Here is a 20,037-nt window from a genome sequence, read left to right on the forward strand (position 1 = left end):
AATTTGCCAAAAGTTTAACTCAGGTTTTACAACCAGTGGCAACACTAGAAGTGTATCCCACAGTTCAGCCTTCTCTAATATGCATGGTTAGGAAAAACAAGAACAACAAAATGAAATGAACCTTCACAATTTTGACACCCAAACAATACCACATTTAGTCCATAAGAGTTCATTCATTAGTCTGGAATGGAGTATTCACACTGTGCAAACGAAACATCAAGCAGAAAGTGTTCCTGTATTAAGAGTTTCTGAGTTCCTGTTGAATCATTTCTTGTGGTTCCAGGTCCAGTAGAAGCAGATGGTTAAGGCCAGGGCGCCGTCGCTGCACCTTTCACTTTTTCATGCTTCACTAACCAGCCTGACCGAGTCTCCTGAAAATCATCCAACCGTTTTTCCTTCACATTATTCCTTTCAGTCAAATCCCCTTTCAGCTCTCGCAGCTAAAGTCTTTGGATTGGTTTAACTTCATTTGAACTTTTTCATACACGTTTCCTCCTCATACTTGTCGTCGTCGTCGTCGTCGTCGTGTTAAGAAATAAAACTAAAAATTAAATAAAAAGTACCTGTGGCATCTTAAAAACAAAGATGGGGTAGCAGAGTTAAAATAGAAATGTCATCTTTCTTGAATAACATTTTTCTGTCTTTATGAACCACTGAAGTGCTGACAAAGGCTCTGCCCTCTGTTATGGATTGCTGCAACTTTGTAGAGATATTTAAACCATCTCACCTTATAAACCCTCAATAACAACACACCTGCCCAGTGCCCACACCAAACATACCATCAACATCACCGTATTGCATGCAAGTGGTTCCTTGGAATGGGAGACGTGGTTGATTTGGGACCAGCAACTATCCCGTGATTCTTTTCTTTTTTTGTTTTAGCGATCAGCAGACTGGACTTTAGAAGAAGATGACGTCCTCTTTATTGAGGTCTTCTGTGGCGGTCTTGTAAGGTGGTGGCATGCTGTGGCTGTGGGTGAGCCCGTGAACATTTACCTGGACTTGGGCCTGGGCGTTGGGACTGAGGCCCTGCGGCTGCAGATGGGGCTGGAACTGAAGGGAGCCGGTGCTCTGTGAGTGGGGAGGGATGGCGGGAGGCTGCATGGAGGGCTGTGAAGGAGGCATGGGGGGCTTCTGAACATTTGGAGGGTGGGAGGTGCTGATGGAGGAGGTGGGCTGGGTGTCTGGTCCAGCATTGTCTGGAGGACTGAGTTGATCTGTCACAGACATACAGAGAGAGAACAATGGATTACTCCAAAAATAGCATGAAAACGCCGGCAGATTAATCATTTGTACCTGTTTATTACAGCTGGGTGTTTATTACAGCTGGGTTTACCCAGCCTAAGGAGGATTAAAGTGTTAAAATTGTCTGTGTCAGCAGTACAGCCTGCCATTAATCACAGTGAGGCATGTGAAATTGATAGGTGTTTACACAGGGTGAGGCTGGGTATGAATGTGAGCTTTACAGAGGAACGTGATCGGGTGGGGTCCGGTTTGCCCAGGTGGAGAATGCATGTGTCTCATGTTTGTGTCTGTGAGAACCAAGTTTAATAATGCAGTTGGCAAAGACAAAGAGGAGATTGTGTTTTGGTTTGTCCTGACAGAGCAAAGGAGGAAGTGTGTGTGTGTGTGTGTGTGTGTGTGTGTGTGTGTGTGTGTGTGAGAGTGTGTGTGTGTGTGTGTCATGAGTTTGTGTGTATAAAAGATACCCGCGTGGTGATGCAGGGGAAGAGGAGGCTGAGGAGGGGCTGACAGCGGGAGCTGCTGGTGGGGGCTGATGGAGCGCTTGGCCTTGAGGGCGTTGTCGTCTCGGGCGGACAGCTTCAGCGGCAGCATCTGCTTCATATCCACTGAGGCTGAGAGGAGGAGGAGGAAGAGGAGGAGAAGGAGGAAGAGGAGGAGGAGGGGGAGGGAGGGAGAGGAAGCAAAGGAAACAAGAGAAACAGAGACAGAAGCTCATTTAATTGTAAAATTAGATTGCATTGGTAAACTAAAGTCGCCTTTCTCAGGCCACTATCTGATAAATCAGAGGGTTGACCCAATTTAGACAGCTAATGTGATCCTAATGAGCCACTTAAATCATGCTGATCAGGTCAAGCTCATGTCAGGCACAGATGGCTTGCATATCGATTAAGAGTGAGTGAGAAAAATCCATTTAAAAACAGAAGATGCTGCACTGTTATACATCATCCAAAAGAATGAGAGAGAGGGGAAAACCCCAATGTGACACTCATTAACAATTAGAAAATGAGTGTGCTTTTATGATAATTGTTAGTATGAGTTGATGCACTGTAAGCACTAGTGTAACAGAAAATTCACACGCTCCACCCTGTCCATTTGTTGAGACACTCCTACACTGTCTCCCTTTGTTTCCTTTGTGAAAAGGAAATAATTATCCTCTGCATATTTACTTTAGCAAACTATTCATTCACACTTAATGTGACATTACAGGAATAGTCTGAGTCATGTCTCGATTAAAATAGCAGTTATAAGATTGCCAGACATGCCCGAACATGCTGGTAAGAAAAATCATTATATTCAATTTGTATTTGAGCCATCAAAGATTGCACTAGAGCTGCAACGAATAGTTGATTAACCTATCAACAGAAAAATAACCGGCAACTATTTTAATAATCTACACACTGTAAATTGAATATTATTGAGTTTTGGATAGTTGTTCAGCCAAAAAAAGACATTTGATGTCACTTTGAGATGTAGGACCTGTGGTGGATGTTTTATAGACCCAACAACAAAAACCAAACAGCAGAATAATTAAAAAATAAAATATTGGTTAGTTGCAGCTATTGAATGCACACATACTGTATGACTATGTATATTACTGTTTATGAAGGAGACTCCATGTGCAGGCGTGTGTGCACTTCGGTTACTGTTGATTCTTATCATCAGCAGATGTTTAAACATGGAGAAAGAAAGGAACACAAGTGTCCCAAAACAACCTGCTGATTATGTGAAACTCCTCACCAGTGCTGTCAGTGCGATGTGAGGCTTTACCAATCTTGCCTCCTTTCCCTTTGCCGCCGCTGAACGCAGCCAGCTTGGTGGGGATCTGCTGCTGCACCCCAAGCAGTTTGTGCTGCTGGTTGGTGGTGCTGAAGAGATGAAGCGGCACCTCTGTCTTCAGCGGCAGGGTGGAAGAGCTCGCCTCCCGCCGCAGCATCAATTCAGGGCGCTCTGGATAGTCGGCTGGTGCGACGGACAGGCTGGCACGCACCAGGGGCTTCGGGGGGAGGGGAAGGTCAGAGGCACTGGTGGAGGTGTTGAGGCCGGAGGACATGAGGAGCTCCCCGTTCAGACTGCCAGACAGAGGAGCCACCTGGAGGAGAAAACTGGACGTTATTTAATGAGGTGACTGAAATCTTCTTCAACTGTTGCAAACATCATCATATAAGACTTCAAAATCAGTATTGAAGTTCAGAGAGGACAGCTTTCCTACTCTGCCCTGTAATTATCCATATTTGTGGTCAGATTCAGTTTTGGAATGGAGAGTTGTGAATGTCAAGTTTGCATGTTATATATGTGTCAGCAGCCTGCTGTTAGTTATGCAAGAGAGTGTATTTCTGAAGAAGAAAAACAAAACTTAAAACAGCTTCTTAAGAGTACAGAAGACACACACGCACACAGATACACACTATAAATCGTCTGTGCGACGCCGTGTCATTACAGAAACACAATCTGTTGAGGAGCAGGGTATTTATGGTCTACAGAGGGAATCAGAAACACATGCGACTGTTTCTGCTGAGCACACAGTTTGGTAACAAGTTTTTGATGTGTTCCAAGAGACTCAAGGACAATGCGCACACACACACACATACACACACCCAAAATGAGAAACATAAAACCCTTAATAGTCCCTGTGCACATAAAGGCGTGTCTAACAAAACAGGCAGGGCTGTTAGACAAGCAGGGGAACAAGGAAATGGCTCTCATGACATCAGCGGATGAAAGACACTGACTGCTTTGTCCACTTAATTACTAGACTGAAGGAAAGATGATCTAGAGATGGAGTCAGCATTATTATCCAATCTGCATTCAATGAGACTAACCAGGAGGATTTCTGCAACAATGGAGTGGTGCAGTGTTTGTGTGCGTTGCATTACAAGAGCTATAAAAAGCATCTTTTCACTCTGTTACAGTAAGACAAGTTTAAGCCCTTCTACATTGTGGCCCAATGTGTTGCAGAAGGATATTTATCACACATTAAACTGGAATTACCGCCGAGCGGTTGTATGCCTCCGCCAAGCAGCCAAGTTGCAGTTTACATCCATGACCATGTCTATCCAAAATGTCATCACTTCATCATTTTATCCCTTTTAGACTTTTGTGTGAAATTGTCATTAATTAGCAAATTAATTCTTGACCTTTGACCAGCAAAATCTTATCAGTTCATCCTTGAGTCCAGGTGGATGTCTGTGCCAGATGTAATACAATTCCCTCCAGGCCTGAGATATCACTTTCACAAGAATGGGACGGACTAAGGTCACAGTGTCCTTGACCTTTGACCATCAAAATCTAATCAGTTCATCCTTGAGTCCAGGTGGACGTTTATGCCAAATTTGAAGAAATTCTCTCGAGGCGTTCCTGAGATATCGCGTTCACGAGTATGGGACGGACATACGGACGGATAACCCAAAAACATAATGCCTCTGGCCGCGGCTGTCGCTGGCGTGGATATATAATTAAAATGTCAAAACAGAGAAAACAGTTAGTTTCTTGCTGTTCAGAATCAGCTTGGTATCTACATAAAGCAACATAAAAGTACTTGATGTTTGCGATGATTACAGCCAAGAGACGGATGTTAATGGACTGGAAATCCTCCTCGTCCCTGCGTTTCCAAAGATGGATCGCTGGAATGGTCTCAATCATAGAAAAAACTCTCTTGATCTCTAAGAAACATTCTCTGAGATTCTGGGGCCTGAATGACTGAATGATGCAGCTCAATGCAGCTTTTTGGCCGTATATGCGTCTCTGCTCATTGTGTATTAATTATCATGTATTATATCTTTCGGTTTACATAAATGACACATTTTCAAAATAAATTGGAAAATTTTAAGCAGTCTTAAAACATGTATGTGCTTAATTAAAACTCAGTAGTTATGATACTTTTAAAAAAAAAAAAGGCCAATATCATCATGATCATAATAATATATCACCAAACAAATATTAGTCAGTCTAACACCAGTCTTAACCGTAGTGTCTTCAACCTAAAGTCAGTCTGTAACTGTGTTTGGTATATAGTCCACATGCACTATGATTGATGATGATGCAGAATACTTCCTGTGGAGAAGGGGAACGCATGATGACAGTGTTTTACAAGGCATGAAGGGCAGACTCATCTGACTGTGACTGTGTGTGTGTGTGTAGAGTTGTAACAGCAGAGCATGACGGGACCCGAGGCAGAGAGGGGCCCCACTGGGAAAGTCTCCATACTTCCTTCCCTAAATCCCCCTTTCTTCTTTCCCTCCTTCAGCACTCACTCATCCTGGCACACAGATGTTGCATTGTTCCCAGAACAAGGTGACCGGCTTTAAGCGGCACAAACAGCAGGTTTCCAGGGCAGTAAACTGTGCGGGAGCTGCAGCGCACAAAGATCCCTGACTTGACAGCACATAAACAATTAGCACTGGCTGCCTTCCAGAGGCTTCTGTTAATGACAGGCTTGGACCAGCTAATTATACAGCCAGGTTTCTCTCATCCTGAAACCGACTGCCTGGATACTCCCATATCATACACAGCTTTACAATATGCTGCCTTGGCTTATACACAATGGGACACCAGTGGGAAGGAGATACTGGTTGCTGAATGTTACCTGGACTAAATGATGTGTGGAACAGCACCATGTGTGAGACATTAACTTGAATATTTGTATAATGTGCAGCTCTGATCTGTGGTGAATTAATGAGATTAGCAAACACTGTAGCCTTAAAATCGGTCTAATCCAAAATCAAATTGTGTTCAAGTAATTCATACAGTTTATAAATGTGATGGTGACGCAGAGTAAATACTGTTCTGTATACCATTTATACGATGACTCCTGGGACATCACATTAAGCGATTAGTTGATTGAGCAACCATTTTAATAATTGATTGACGCTATTTTTTAATCAAAAACTCCAAACATTCTCTGAATTCAGCTTATTTAGTGGGACAAAACGAAACATTTGATGACATGACCTTGGACAAGGGATGCAGCGAAACCGGATCACTGACTATTCAATTCAATTCTAAGTTTATATACTATATACATTTTGTACTGGAAATTTAATTCCTGTTTAAGTTTTTACCAATTTGTTGACACATTAAAAAGGTTTACACCTGAATTGCAAATAATGTTGTTTTGAGGATTTTTTTTACCAAGTTTACCACGATTTATGATTTTATTTTAATAAATAACAATTCAGTAAATTCATATCTATGTATTTTTTTTTTTTTACAAAGTTAAAGAAGCGATGTTTAAGTCCAGCTTGATGTTGCCTTACACATAAAAGAATGATCCGAGTCACTTCCACAGTGAGGCATACAGCTTATTAATTAAACACTGGTATCAGATCAGTCCTCGGTATCGGATGACACCCAAAGCCCAGGTATCGCGACTAGATGCATCCCTACTTTGGAAATTCTGATGGGTATTTTTTGCAATTTTTCTGATGTATTAAAAACCAAACGATTGATCAATAATGTGCAGATTCATCGATACTGAAAATAATCATTACATCACATTACCTACATCTCAAGAATTGATGGCAGGAAACAAACAAGATGCACAGAAAAGCGCAACTTATTCTGTGTTCAACTATTTTCTCTCACAGAGCAAACGATTAACTATTGGGTAATTTGACGATATTTCAGTCGAAGGAGGCTACAGAATAGTACTGCACATAGTGCGGGGCAAACAGGTAAGGATAGCTTCGGTGACGGATGGTGTAAAAAAGAAAATATCTACCCTCGAGCTCTGTGTTCTATCTTAGCCTGTGTTGATGTGTAAAGAGTTACTCTTCAGGGTTTTTTTTGAAGACCACATGAACACGCTCAAAAACAGCATCGTAAATCAGCCTGAGGCCAAACAGGAAGCGATAACTCAGTGTAAAAAACACAGATACAGGTCACCATTTTACGACTGACCTTTTAACGTTTCTCTTGAGCTTTGACAATCTTCCCATGTTTTTAGCAATGTTCTTTGTCATGTTCATGTTGTTACTCACACCAGGTAGCAATCCAGTTTTACAGTTTTCTGCTCTTGAGCAAAAAGCAAGAGTTGTTAAACTGAGTGCTTTGCCTAAAGGCATCTCAAAAAAGTTACTGAAGGAAGAGCAGTGGTTATTCATTGATGCGTTTCACCCTAAAGACCCCAATAGGTCGGGGATTGAACCTTTGACCTTGTAGTCATGAACCCAGCTTCCACAATTTAGGTTTCCTTCCAGCAAAAAACTTATTTCTTTCCATTGACTCTTGTTGTATTGTGCAAGTCATTTCTCTGCTTTACTGTCAATCAAATCCCCAACTCCAACTCTATCCTTGATTATGAACACGCTTTATGACTTTGCATTCACAGGACTATTGAGCAATCAGAGCCTAGGCTCTAGCCAATAGAAAAGCCTGAGCCCAAAGCCTTCCTTATCAAGGGGCCAAGTGTGATCACATGAGATAACACATGAAAGAGAAGTTCCTCTGAAGTCAGGACATGCCGCAACGAGCACCGCTCTTGCACAAACACTCGCATATGTTTCGAAACACACAAAACAAGGAGGCATGTTTTTTTTTATGAGGTCTAATTATAGCTCTACGGGTTTGCTGATGAGTCTTAATGTTGGGTGGTGGTGATTAAATGTCGGTTGATATCAGGCTGGCCCGAAGCCTGGAACAGATCCTGAGGTCACAGCTGATGAAAAGACCGTTTGATGTGTTTGACGCAGAGGGGGAACAAACCACTTCCAAATCTCCCACAACCGCAGCAAAGAAATTCCCATAGCACAGCCAACAGTATGGAATTATAACCCATACATCTGCATGTGTACAAAACACACTACTTAGTTGGTCTAAAACAAATATTATGGGCATGATTTAATGGGGTGCTGAGTGTTGATAGGGTCTAGAACTGACCTGCTTCAGGTCTTATCTTGCAGTCCATGTAACAAACAAACAAACCGCGCAGCAATTTTACTCACCATCACTGTTTCAATGAGGGCGTCTGTAATTACCAGGGTCCCTGCATTACTCATCACAGCAGATTAGGTCAACCCAGCCAGAGGCTGTGGTTTTCCAGGATTTGTTGTGAAGTGTCTAGGTACAACTCGCAGTAGAAGGCCGGCCTTCTGCAGCCAGTAATGAGATGATGAATGCAATAGCTCATGTCAGCTGCTTGTGTTCGTCTTGAGTTAAAACATGTCATTGAAAGATCATGTTACCATGAAATCTTCAGACATCTGGCTGCCTATCTACAATCCCTAAGATGTTAAGCTGCAGTAGATGAATAACAATAAAACAGCAGAATGCACAGTTGCAAAAAAGCTCTGTAGCATTTTTTGGGGACGAGTCAGGACTTGAATGGACGACACCGTCAGTTACTCAGCTTGGTATGCAGGAATAACAGGCACTGGCCAATCACAGATATCTGCCAGGCACCAAACAGGTAGGAATGTCAGACAGCAGAGAATGACATCACTAGAGACAGCCTCAATCAGAAAAACAGATCTGTATGCTCGTATACAGATATGTATCAGTGCAGCTCTTCGGGTGATCGGCCCAAAATCTTGGAAAACAGCTGTTCAGTTTGTGCGAACAATGACAATTTAATTTTTTCTTAAGCAGAAGAACACACTGACTCATCCAGCTGAAAGGTTTCGGCTTTCTCATAAAGGAGCATTAGTCAGAGTGAACAATCCTATCATTAGGCCTGCACCTGATGACAGAATCAAACGTGTGACTCAGGATTGGAAATGGAGCTGCCATTAATGTTCATGCTCATCTCCCCGTGATCACATTGCTTGTTTTAAAAATGTACCCACAAATTTAATAAGAAATTACTAAATCAGCCATCGGTTACCAGTATTCACCGTACAAGCAAATCATGTGCAACACCTCAGGAATATTAAAAGAGCGGAGGGACGAAGACTCAAGTGTTAACAGACACAATCGAGATTTGTAGTATCGCCCCCTTTAGCATTTCTCATATTGGATTTTTATTTTTCATCCATGTAATGAACTATTTGGTTTTGTCAGGTCTTTAATTTGCTGGATTAGCAGAAAAACTGAAAATTGCTGTCAGGTTTTATCCAATAACATTTCTTGATTGATTTTCCAGAAAATGATTTATATCAAAATTAAATTGTGATATAAAATTATATATACTGTGATAGAGGATTTTATTCATATCGTCTACCCCAAGTAAGTATACCAGAACTGTCACATTAAGGCCGTTACATACTGGGGGAGCTTTTTTACCAGGATGGCAAACTTTATTACTCCTTTAAATCTTGACAAAGACAGCGCACCTTTCACAATAAAAGCCCTAGACATTTAAATTCGCAGGCGAGTATTTCGCATTTTTGTGTTGTTTATTCGTCACGCCCCCGGTGTGTCAAGGCCTGTATCTTCTTGGTTTGATGAGAAGATAAAGTCTGTATCAAGAGAAAACTTCCCATGCTTCCCTTCCCTCTCCTCAGCATAGAACGCCAATCAACCAAACTGTGATGGTGATACGGGCCTTTGAAAACACACACACAATGCTGATATTAAGTATCTTTACTGTAGCTCCTTGACAGATCTGTTAGCACCGGGCATGAAATTACAGTCAGTGGATCTTTCTCAAAGCTCCTCTCCCATGAAACTCACAAACAATGACCCGCATTGTACTAGCAGGTACTAGGATAGCACAGGGAGGAGAGAGGAGAAACGGAGGTGAAGAGAGGTGAGGAGAAAGACTGCTCCCACCCTGCGTAGGTGGACTCCTGGGTTGAGTGGTTAGAGATGAAATCATTTGTACGTGTGTAATTATCATTCATCAGTGTTTCAGATCCTTGAGTACCTCCTAAAAGGGTGGGTACAGGATTCATGCCCACGGGATGGAAGAAAAAAAAAGAGCCAAGGTAAGGAAAGGTTTGGAAAATGTACGCAACAAATGGGAAAGTCCCTTCTTTTTATTCTTTATCATGTGAGTAATCGTCAGCAGCACCATAGCTCCTGGTATTACCCTCTTCAGCTCACCCTTGTCCTCATTTTCCACTTTCTTACTCATAGCTTTAAAAGGTGCAGTAGCATACTCTTTTATGACCTTCAATTTAGAGTTTCATAGTTTTCAAAAACATTTTTTTTTAATCCATGTCCCCTACAAATTATAATTCAAAAATCTTTATACCTTGAAGTTACAAATGTTTTTAAGTGTATCTGAATTAAATCACATCGTATTGCAAACCTTTTGTTAGCTTAAGCTTCATTTATAGTTTCTGCATCTTTCTGGCTGCCAGAACGAGAATGCCACGACGTACATTTAGCAATCTGCTAATGTGCTGACTGTACGCACCAGGAAATGTGTGAATAAATCCATGTATGTTTATTTTTTGTTTTTATATTATATTGTATTTTGGTAGAATTTCAATTTTTTTATTCTAACGTTTTAATTATTCTATTATTTTTACTGCTTATTTACACCAATGAATCAAAGCAAATTCCTAGTGTATACCTGATACTCTAGAAGATTCTGATGCAAACACCTAATGTAGTATAAACAAAACTGTGTCTGCTGTCCACTCCTTTACTTTTTTGAGGTAAATAATTTTGAGTAAATCAAATATTGTCTCCGCTAGCAATAGCTAACTTGCTAGTCTTGTATTGTATTGTATTGTATGGTGAGCCTGTTCTCCAAACTTAACGGCGTACTGTGATATTTTCACAACTAGTTCCCACCTCAATAGTCTTCCTCTTGATCTTCCTCTGGTGTTCCAGGCGTTCCTTTTCTTTCTCCACAGATCTGGTGGACTCTCTCAGCCTCTCCAGGTCCTGCTGGTACGTCTCCCTCTGACTCTCCAGCTCCTTCCTCTCTTCTGCTAGATGCTCCTGCATCAATAGAACGAGCAATGTTGAAACATCCGGGTGGAACATTGATATTTGTAAAATACATCCTGTGTTTTTATTTCCTACTTTTTAAAAATTACTGGTGTGCAAAATGTACACACTGAACTGAGACATGAACTTGAAAGAAAATACAAAATGTTTCTGAAACAATTTGCATATATAAACTAGAACACTATAGGGACTGTTCGTGAACTGTTCAGGTCATGATATTCAGCCTTCCGCACACATCTTTTGCTCAGGTAGGACAGATCACTTCACCTCCAGCCGTTTGCACTCCTCCTCCCTTTGTCGTAGCCGGGCCTCAGTGGCATCAACTTGCTGCCGGTGCCTCTCCCGCTCCCTCTCCCAGCGCTGCTGCTCCTGCCGGTGCTGAGACTGCAGCTTATTGAATCTGGCCAGCTCTTCTCTCTGCAGGGCCAGAGTCCGCTGTTTCTCCTGCTCCAGGAGCACGTTCCCTCTGTGGCGGCCAGGTAGGGAGGCCCGCTCTGTCAACGAGGCCCGCTGCAGCTCAATGTGACTGTCTTGCTGGGATATGATGGCCTGAAGACAGGAGAAACATAACATAAAGTCATTAGGGAACATATTTGAATTTTGTACCGAGACAATGTTTATTCGCTATTTCAGTGAAACAGAAATTCAACACGTTTGTTATGAAACTGCAAACATACAGAATATACAACATTTTTCAACTTATTTTGTTCACTGACTGTGATAAACACTGAAGGGGACAGTATTACCTGCAGACTATAGAGCCTTTGGGAGAGCATCAGCACCCTGTCAAAGAACTAGAATGGAGACACAGGCAAGGTTATCATAATCAAATGACTACCAGAATTTAATTGGATTAACCCCTAACCCTAGCAAACTTCTCATGGGTACATCTTTTCAGTTCAGCAGGCATGGCTATGAATATCAAAATGTGTAGCACAAGGTGACAGAGGAGAGAAGCAGAGTTTACCTCCGCCTCGGGGAACGAGTTGGACCAGATGCGGTTCCATCTGGCAGGAGAGCAGCAGCTCTCATCAACCTGAGCAACAGCAGTCAAGACACACAGCAGGTCATACTAATGAAATAACGTCACAAACACTCTGAGTACTGTATACAGTACTATATACAATACATTACAGTACAATATAGATGCCGTGAAAACATTTGTTGTAGTCATATGTGATTTTAAAATTGAATTACAGTGGAAACCACTTAAAATGATCACAGTTTCAGTAATCAACTGCTTATATGGTTCAAAAAGCTTGGGACAGAATCATTCCGTTGCTATGGAATTGCATTGCTAGGCAACAGCTTGGGTCCATGTTTACTTCCTGTCAGCTGATGTCATTCACATACGGTGCAGCTGGGACACATTTGTAATGTTTACAACTGTGAAATTGTCTATACTAATGCTATTTAAATAATTTGCATATAGTAATCAAGTAGTCCGCTTACAGTGTTTATTTTGGGTCTTTTCATAAATGACAACATATGCGAAAAAAAATTAAATTTGATGGTAATCTTATTTTTCATGCAGATTACCATCTAATTAATAAAGAAAAAGAAAAATGAAATCGCTAATAATCATCCGCTTATAGTGATCAATTTGACCCAGACGGACGTAATTACAGCAAGCTTAAAGCTCGTATACAGCTGTATTTGATTTTTAGAAGCCATACTTTGTGTAGAAAAAAAACTTAGCTGATACTCAATTCAAAATTAACAGACACAATGCACATGTTTTCTTAATTTCTGTAAATCAAACACACTAAAATATGAAAGAAATTGCATCGAGCTGCTGTAAATAGCCATAGTGGGTAAACTACTACTATTATGTAAAGCAAATAATGTTTAAAAAGCTGTTTTTACAATCTGGATGAGAGCTGAGCAGCATAAGATGTGAAATATTGATTAAATATTCCTCAGTAATTTAACAAGGAGCATTTTTTCTCCCTTAGAGCAATACAGAAACATGGTTTAGTTTAGCTTAGACATAAAAAATAGAATTACTTCATTTAAAGGAATTTTGTAGGACCATAAATAGTGCAAGGTCTTTTCACAGCACTGCAACTCAGTTATAATTACAACTGATCTTGTAACAGAGAATAAAACTGGCTTTGTTTCTCACACACTGCTCATTGTCAGCAACATGTAGATATATTTTATCTGCCTGATCATTCTGGTTTTATCAAGGCTTTATCTATTTATAAACAAATGAAGTGACCTGCAAGAACAGGGTTACAGTAAACATCAGGACATGGAAACTTTCCAGATGACTTGGTCTGGTCACTACTGTTTACAGGAAATAACACTGTGACTCATCACAAGATATACTGTGTGTGTGTGTGTGTGTGTGTGTGTGTGTGTGTGTGTGTGTGTGTGTGTGTGTGTGTGTGTGTGTGTGTGTGTGTGTGCGCGCGCTGAGCGTCTACCGTCTGCTCCAGGGTGTGGCTGCCACAGTGGTCTTTGAGCTGAGGGTCAGAGCTGGCTCTCTGGCTTCTGTCTCTGTTTCTGGACTCGCCAGAAAAGTTCTTCTTCACACTGCCATCTGGCACAGACACACCGACACACCGACACCAACACACACAGAAAGGGACACAGTGACAAACACACACAAGTAATTAAACCAAACAGAAACAGAAATACGGACACACATATACATGTAAAAAACAAGCACATAAATTCAACCAATAAAACCAATACAAGGAATCACATTTTGTTTATAATTTATGATTTATTAATGGCATAAATGCCACTGAAATACAATTGCAAAGCCATTAGATGGTAGACTTCCTCAGGGCGTGGATTGTGCTGGACTCACTCTTACTGAGGATGGTTGGGCTGCTGTCATAGCCCCCAAAAGTATCCGCTCGCCTGGGCAGAACCCCGGAGCCGCTCCCTTCCTCCAGCCGTGAGGTCGGAGCCTCCTCCCTCACTCCGGACTGCAGCAGGTTCTGGAGATTCTCCACTGAAGTGGAAGAGATAGCAAGTTATGGTTGAAAAGCTGCACAGAGTGAGAGGTTTAGGGGGAACAGTAGCAAATTCAACAATGCTACTACCTACTGATTTATTACATAGCTGCAGTGAGCAGTTAATGAACATAAAATTGAGAAAATCTGTAAAATTCACACAATGCCATACCTCTGTATCTAAAGCAGATATCATGCATCATTCTCCTACCCTCAGTGATAGCTCCTTTGAGCAGGGCCTCCCCCTGCTGGAGGTCTGAGGCATCTCCTCGAAGCAGAAGTCTGGAACGTGAAGCTGTGTCCTCCAGACCTGCCACAGACTCTGCCATGTCCGCAAAAAGCTGCAACTTCTCAGTAAGAGCCTGGACGACCACTGCATCCTTCTGGCTCAGCCGCTCTACAATGGGAAACATGAAATGGAATAAGATAGGGCTTAATTTCTTAAAACAACAGATAGGGATGCAGGTTTTGTCACATGCTCACTTCTTGTGCATCTATACAGCAACCCTTATACTTAATCACAGGTGTTATAAACAGCATTTGTTGCCTGGAATACAATCTATGTGTCCTAAATCAGTTTTGATGTACTGAGAGGAGATGTAGAGAAAAAGTCAAATCAACTTCCAACAATTTTAAAGTTAATACACGAGCACCCCCTTGTGGCCGACTACATCTACTATATGATTTTTAGGGGGATTTCTGTATTTACGACATTGCTTACTTGATATGCAGTTACCTTGAAATTCTTTGAACCTGAAAGCTCGTGCCTCTTCCTCCTCGCTGAACAGCCTCTCTTCTGTATGAGGACAACTAAGAGGGGAAAGGATAGAGGCCATTACAGATGGAGAGACAGATGAAGCAAACTGAGTAAGATCCCTATACATTTTCTGTTGTATCGAAGGGCGCTTTCACAAACCATAGTTTGTTTGGCTAGTCCAAATCAGAGTTAAATTGATACTTTCGGTCTGTTTATCTATTTAGTCTGGTTCGGTTCCACAGTGCACAAATTAAAGCGGACCGAATAAAAACATTAATTTGCTGAGGGGTGTGTACGAAGGATTGAAATGATCTTTTTGTCTCGAAAGCTGCCACTTCAATGCAGGGAATCGTGGACTTTGATGCACAGGCTGCCTGCGCTTTGGAAACAACAACAACCGGTCCGAGACCGCTTGTGAGAGGTGGTCTCGGTCCGGTTGTTTTAGTCCACACCAGAGTACGATTACTGCGTTCACAACTGCTCAAACGAACCGCACCAGAGTTCGATTAAAATGGACTAAATGTTGGCTTGTGAAATCGCCCTAAATCTTTCTCATATTTTGTTTAAATGGTTGTGTATTTCCTCCCTGTTAAAATGCAGCTACCTCTCAACAGCTTGCCGTATGTGTCCCATCCAAGTGTTTCGCTCCTCCTTAGAGTTGGTGTGGATCTCGTACATCTCTGGCTCATTGGAGGAGGCACAGATAAGAAACATGGCTTTCTCCTCATGGGCCACTTCCCTGACAATCAGCTTCTGAAGGGAGATCACTGACAGCTTGTTATCCTGAGTGGATCACAATAATAAGGAGGAAAGAAACAGGAGGGTGTGCTTTTTAGTTACTGGTACTTGAGGTAGTCAAATTTGATGAATGACGGTTAAAGAGCCGTCACATATCACTGACTAAATTCTGTTTCCACTCACATCTTACTGCACATTACTCAAGTATTCCTCTTTGATGCACATATAGTTTTTGTTAGATAGTGTCATGCTGGCAGAAAAGATCACTCACCACTGTAGCAAATACATATCTCTGATCCTTCTCTTGTAGCAAGAGTAACACATCTGACAGGAGCACTGCAAGAATATCTGGAAGGACAAAAATCACACCTTTAGACTTGCAAGCTGGAGAGAAGGTAGATGATAATAGATTGTGTCTTTTTTAATGTTAATTAATTCCAAAACTGTGCAAAAGATGAGAACGGCACATTATTGATTTATTTTCATGCACGCCAGTAGATAGTATATCAGGAAAGTATTTTGTTTCACCATGCCATATGATACCTTTGAGCCTGCCAGAAGCAGCTTTCCAGTTGACTGTGCCCTCGTGCAGCAGCCGTCTCCTGCCCTGCGCCAGGTCCTCCCTCCGAAACACTCGGCTGTCTTTGATTTTCCCCAGTGCCTTTGGCTCCATCTTGTTGTGTATGTCTCGGAGTCGAGAGTTCTTCTCGTGGACATTAACCAGTCCGTCGACCTGAACGATGGTGTCTTTAATCAGACCGAGTGCCCGAGTCAGATCCTCGTGCTCCTCTGTACCCGCTAGAGACAAAAAACATGTTTATAGATACAGCAAGATGAAACTATAATGACTTATTCCTCACTAAATATATGGGTGTACTCTCCTCAATAGTGATGTATTTAGCTGAAAAGTGAAATACTGGACCTTCAGTGTTTTGCACAATGCGCTCCACTAGTACTGGGTACTTGGTGATGCGCTGCGTCACCAACAGAATACACTCCGTCACTCCTAACCTCCTCACAATGGACAGGTTGTTGATTTTCTGGGAAGAAAAAAAGGCATTATTTACTTTATTGGGCTGCAAGTGGATTTAACTTAACTACAGATGTACTGTCGATTAAATCTGATATCAAAAGTCAGAAGACTAATGCATCTTACCCGTATGATGTTTTGGAACTTTTTGTTGTTTTGCAGCTGTTCTTTGTAGAAGCCGACAGCCTCCGTGTGGTGACTGCAGAAATCTCCATAGCTGTCCTTCATCCTCCCTCCTATCTCACCTGAGAACTGGAGAACAAAGAAAACCGTCATCTCTCTGTTCTGTTTTTGTAGTCTATGTTTGTGTGCTGGCCCATACTGCACTGTGGCACATGTATTATGCTGTTTACATATAATTTGTGCATCACATTGTTCATGTGCAACTCTATTAAGTGACATATTCCAGAAATCAATGCTGGGCGTTTGTATTCATGTGTGTTCTTGTTGGACGTGCTATGTATCTCCTCCCTACCTGTGCGATCAGAATGTCTGCCACTCTGTTGATAGTGTAGTTCTTCTCGCTGGGCGAAACAAGGCTTTCTCGCCGCCGCTCTCTGAGACAAAACAGGAAGTGTGTGTGAAGCTCGAGGAGGTTTTCCAAACGGGGGAACAGACAGTCCAGCCTGCCTGGCTCCATCTGCAGGTTCTCCTTCAACTCCCGAACGTACACACACAGCATTATCTTCAGTGTTCGCACATGGTGCATCTCCGTCTGCATCAGCTCTGTACAATGACATAAAGTTATAGGTTTATGTTCTGCCATGTAAAGCACATACATGTATGATGCATTGCAATGATATGGACTGGTTCACAACGGGCGCTTCATGGCATCCAAACCTCCCATAACCTATTTTACTCATATTTTTTCCTTGTGCATACACCTGGCTAGAGTTGATCCTTAAAAGAACAGTGTGCAACATTTAGGGGGATCCATTGGCAGAAATGGAATATAATACTAATAAGTGTGTTTTCTTTAGTTTATAATCACCTGAAATAAGAATCGTTGTGTTTTTGTTACTTTAGAATGAGCCGTTTATATCTACATATGGAGCGGGTCCTCTTCACGGACCCGGCCGCCATGTTTCTATATTGGCCCAGAACGGACAAACCAAACACTGGCTCTAGATAGGGCCAATTGCGTTTTAACGTCGGCCACTGTAGTTCTCCTTCACGCTTGGCACAAGTTTCAGATGGTGCAATCTGCAACTTCACCGCTAGACGCACCAGATCCTACACACTGCACCTTTAAAATTAAAGGGGAACTCCATCACATCAAAGTCTGTCTACAGGTCTTGTGGATTATTACTGCATATGTGAAAAAAGTTGTATAAAGTATTTGTGGCTCCTGAGGGAGCTGTGTGAACTCTGATAAATTGCCTTGAGTGATGTCAATCGACTGCATCAGTTCGGGCTGAAGACTGCAAGTTTGAAATTTTAACAATTGAGTAGAGAAAGAAGTGCGTATACTCTGCTTGAGGCTAGCGTCTCACTAGTGGTTGAGTTGCATTCTCGGTAATGTAGGCACAAGGTTTTGTCAAGAAAGAACAATGTGTGGAATAAAAAAGACGATATCTTCTAATTCTGCATCATCAATTTTGATACTTTTCTTTTTTTAATTATCCACCGTGAGTCCAAAAATGTTATAGGAGTGTGATGCTAAATCAGTGGAGTACACTTTTAAAAGTAAAATCAATGTCCATTGTGTGTAGCACTGATGAGCCAGGTTGACAGTTCACCAAAACTATCCCATTAATGAGCTCAGCCTCAATCCACGGGACAGGTGACTCATTGATTGGACAGGTACAGGCCTAAAAAAATAAAATAAAATAATAATCACACTTACCATAAATCACATCCTGTCTCTTCATCATCTCTTTAGTGTGCTTCTTAACATACTGCTGGTCCATCGCCAAACTCCATGACTCTACCTCCAAGTCCTGGGCATCAGACTCCAGATCAGCCCGCACTGTTGCATAGTGAGCATCTGAGGAGAGGAACAGAGGCATCAAAAACTATGACATATGACGGTGTTATAATACAAAAAAATTACTTTTAAGCTGGCTCCTGATATAACGGGAAATTGCACAAAGTTGGGGTCTATGTTTAGGTCAGTGTCTTCACTGAAAGGTCAGTCAGAGGTGAAGGTAAGCAGAACAGCACTCCTGGAAGATACAGTCTGGACTGTACAGCTCGTTCTTGTCATCACTAAGGTGACATCAACTTTCAAACTCTCTCAAACTGACTGATGACACAAAGTGAACAGATTTCGTTTCATCTAAAGGACAAAAAATAACTCAAGTCCTCATATGACTTAAACATAATTCTCTACATTCACTGTCATTCATAAATGATGAACAATGATGTTCAAGGGATGAATCTCTTAAAAGAAAGTCTCCAATTACTAATTGTGAAGCATCCAAGATTAAGAATAGTTCACCGCTGACGTAATGTCTCGTCTTTTTGTGTTTTGGCAGGGCTGAAAATGATAAATGGAGATAGTGACAAGGCAATATGCCGTACTTTCTTTGTTAATCCCAAACTTTTTACAATTTAAAATATAAGGCTTTACCCACCAAACTCTTAGTCTATCATTAATCAGCCCATAATTATGACACTACTGTGTGTGTCATCCAGTATGAAAGCAAAATGCTCTGTCAAAGAGAAAGATGTCAGATTAATCTCAGAGAAAAAACAATGAGGTCTTCTTATTTATGTTTTGCTTTAGTCTGAGCACATTTAAACCTGCACTTCAATAAAAGAGCACTGAACTTGTGGTTTGGACGATGAGACCTGTCAGTGTTGACCTACACTCAGCTCAAGAGTTGCTGATTTGTAGCTGACCCTGCACTCTATACTTTTATTACATTACTATTTATCAACAGATAATACTTAAACTTTTAGGGACTTCCTTAAAAAGGTGTTTGTGGCTGAGTATTTTTTATTGATACAGTCAGCTTAGTGCTAAAAGTACGTACAAGATAGTAAGCCAAATGTTTTTATTAAGCGTCATTCAGACATTGTCAAATTAGTTTTTCTGCAGTTACTTCAGCAATATACTCTAAAGCAACAGAGAGTGGTGGTGCAGTAGCTCTTTCATGGTAAGCGTGTGTCTGATAAAACAATAAACCTTAAAACAGGGGGGCTGGGAGAAAAAGATGGTGTAGTAGCTCTTTGTATGTGGCAAGCTTGTACCCAGTTAGCCTGTCTCCCTCTCCCACACACTACAACTTAATGAGACAGGGTGAGGTCACTCCTGACTCCACAACAAAATACACTCCACTCTCTCTCCTCCCTGCATTTAAGAAAACTCCCTTAAAACAAACTATCACTCTGTACTCAGGCAAACGCATCGATCTTAAGAGGACTGATCGGGCTGCGATAATAAAGTTATTGTTACCACCATAACCAGGAAACAATTACAACCGAGTGTGAAAAGTGGAACTGTCCTCCTCAGTCAGTCAACT

General features: G+C 41.5%; 1 protein-coding gene across 5 annotated transcripts in view; it reads right to left on the bottom strand.

Moving 5' to 3' along the window:
- Positions 1 to 400: 400 nt before the first annotated feature.
- Positions 401 to 20,037, bottom strand: part of arhgef18b (rho/rac guanine nucleotide exchange factor (GEF) 18b) — a 48,073-nt gene continuing 28,436 nt past the window's right edge. For 4 of the 5 annotated variants that reach the window (XM_074635300.1, XM_074635299.1, XM_074635296.1 and 1 more), the window contains 18 exons: positions 18,417 to 18,557; positions 17,046 to 17,296; positions 16,697 to 16,822; positions 16,463 to 16,580; positions 16,084 to 16,338; positions 15,812 to 15,888; positions 15,407 to 15,585; positions 14,782 to 14,855; positions 14,257 to 14,442; positions 13,898 to 14,044; positions 13,509 to 13,624; positions 12,047 to 12,115; positions 11,826 to 11,873; positions 11,347 to 11,628; positions 10,921 to 11,070; positions 2,983 to 3,334; positions 1,710 to 1,856; positions 864 to 1,217 (listed from right to left, as the gene is read on the bottom strand). In XM_074635300.1, the coding sequence (XP_074491401.1) occupies positions 901 to 1,217; positions 1,710 to 1,856; positions 2,983 to 3,334; positions 10,921 to 11,070; positions 11,347 to 11,628; positions 11,826 to 11,873; positions 12,047 to 12,115; positions 13,509 to 13,624; positions 13,898 to 14,044; positions 14,257 to 14,442; positions 14,782 to 14,855; positions 15,407 to 15,585; positions 15,812 to 15,888; positions 16,084 to 16,338; positions 16,463 to 16,580; positions 16,697 to 16,822; positions 17,046 to 17,296; positions 18,417 to 18,557 (3,035 nt within the window). In that variant the 3' untranslated portion in view covers positions 864 to 900. Of the gene's footprint in view, positions 573 to 863; positions 1,218 to 1,709; positions 1,857 to 2,982; positions 3,335 to 10,920; positions 11,071 to 11,346; positions 11,629 to 11,825; positions 11,874 to 12,046; positions 12,116 to 13,508; positions 13,625 to 13,897; positions 14,045 to 14,256; positions 14,443 to 14,781; positions 14,856 to 15,406; positions 15,586 to 15,811; positions 15,889 to 16,083; positions 16,339 to 16,462; positions 16,581 to 16,696; positions 16,823 to 17,045; positions 17,297 to 18,416; positions 18,558 to 20,037 lie in introns of those variants that run through there. The other variant, XM_074635297.1, reaches the window with a different exon arrangement.

Source organism: Sebastes fasciatus, chromosome 5, assembly GCF_043250625.1.
Source record: "Sebastes fasciatus isolate fSebFas1 chromosome 5, fSebFas1.pri, whole genome shotgun sequence".
NCBI classification, from domain to species: Eukaryota; Metazoa; Chordata; class Actinopteri; order Perciformes; family Sebastidae; genus Sebastes; species Sebastes fasciatus.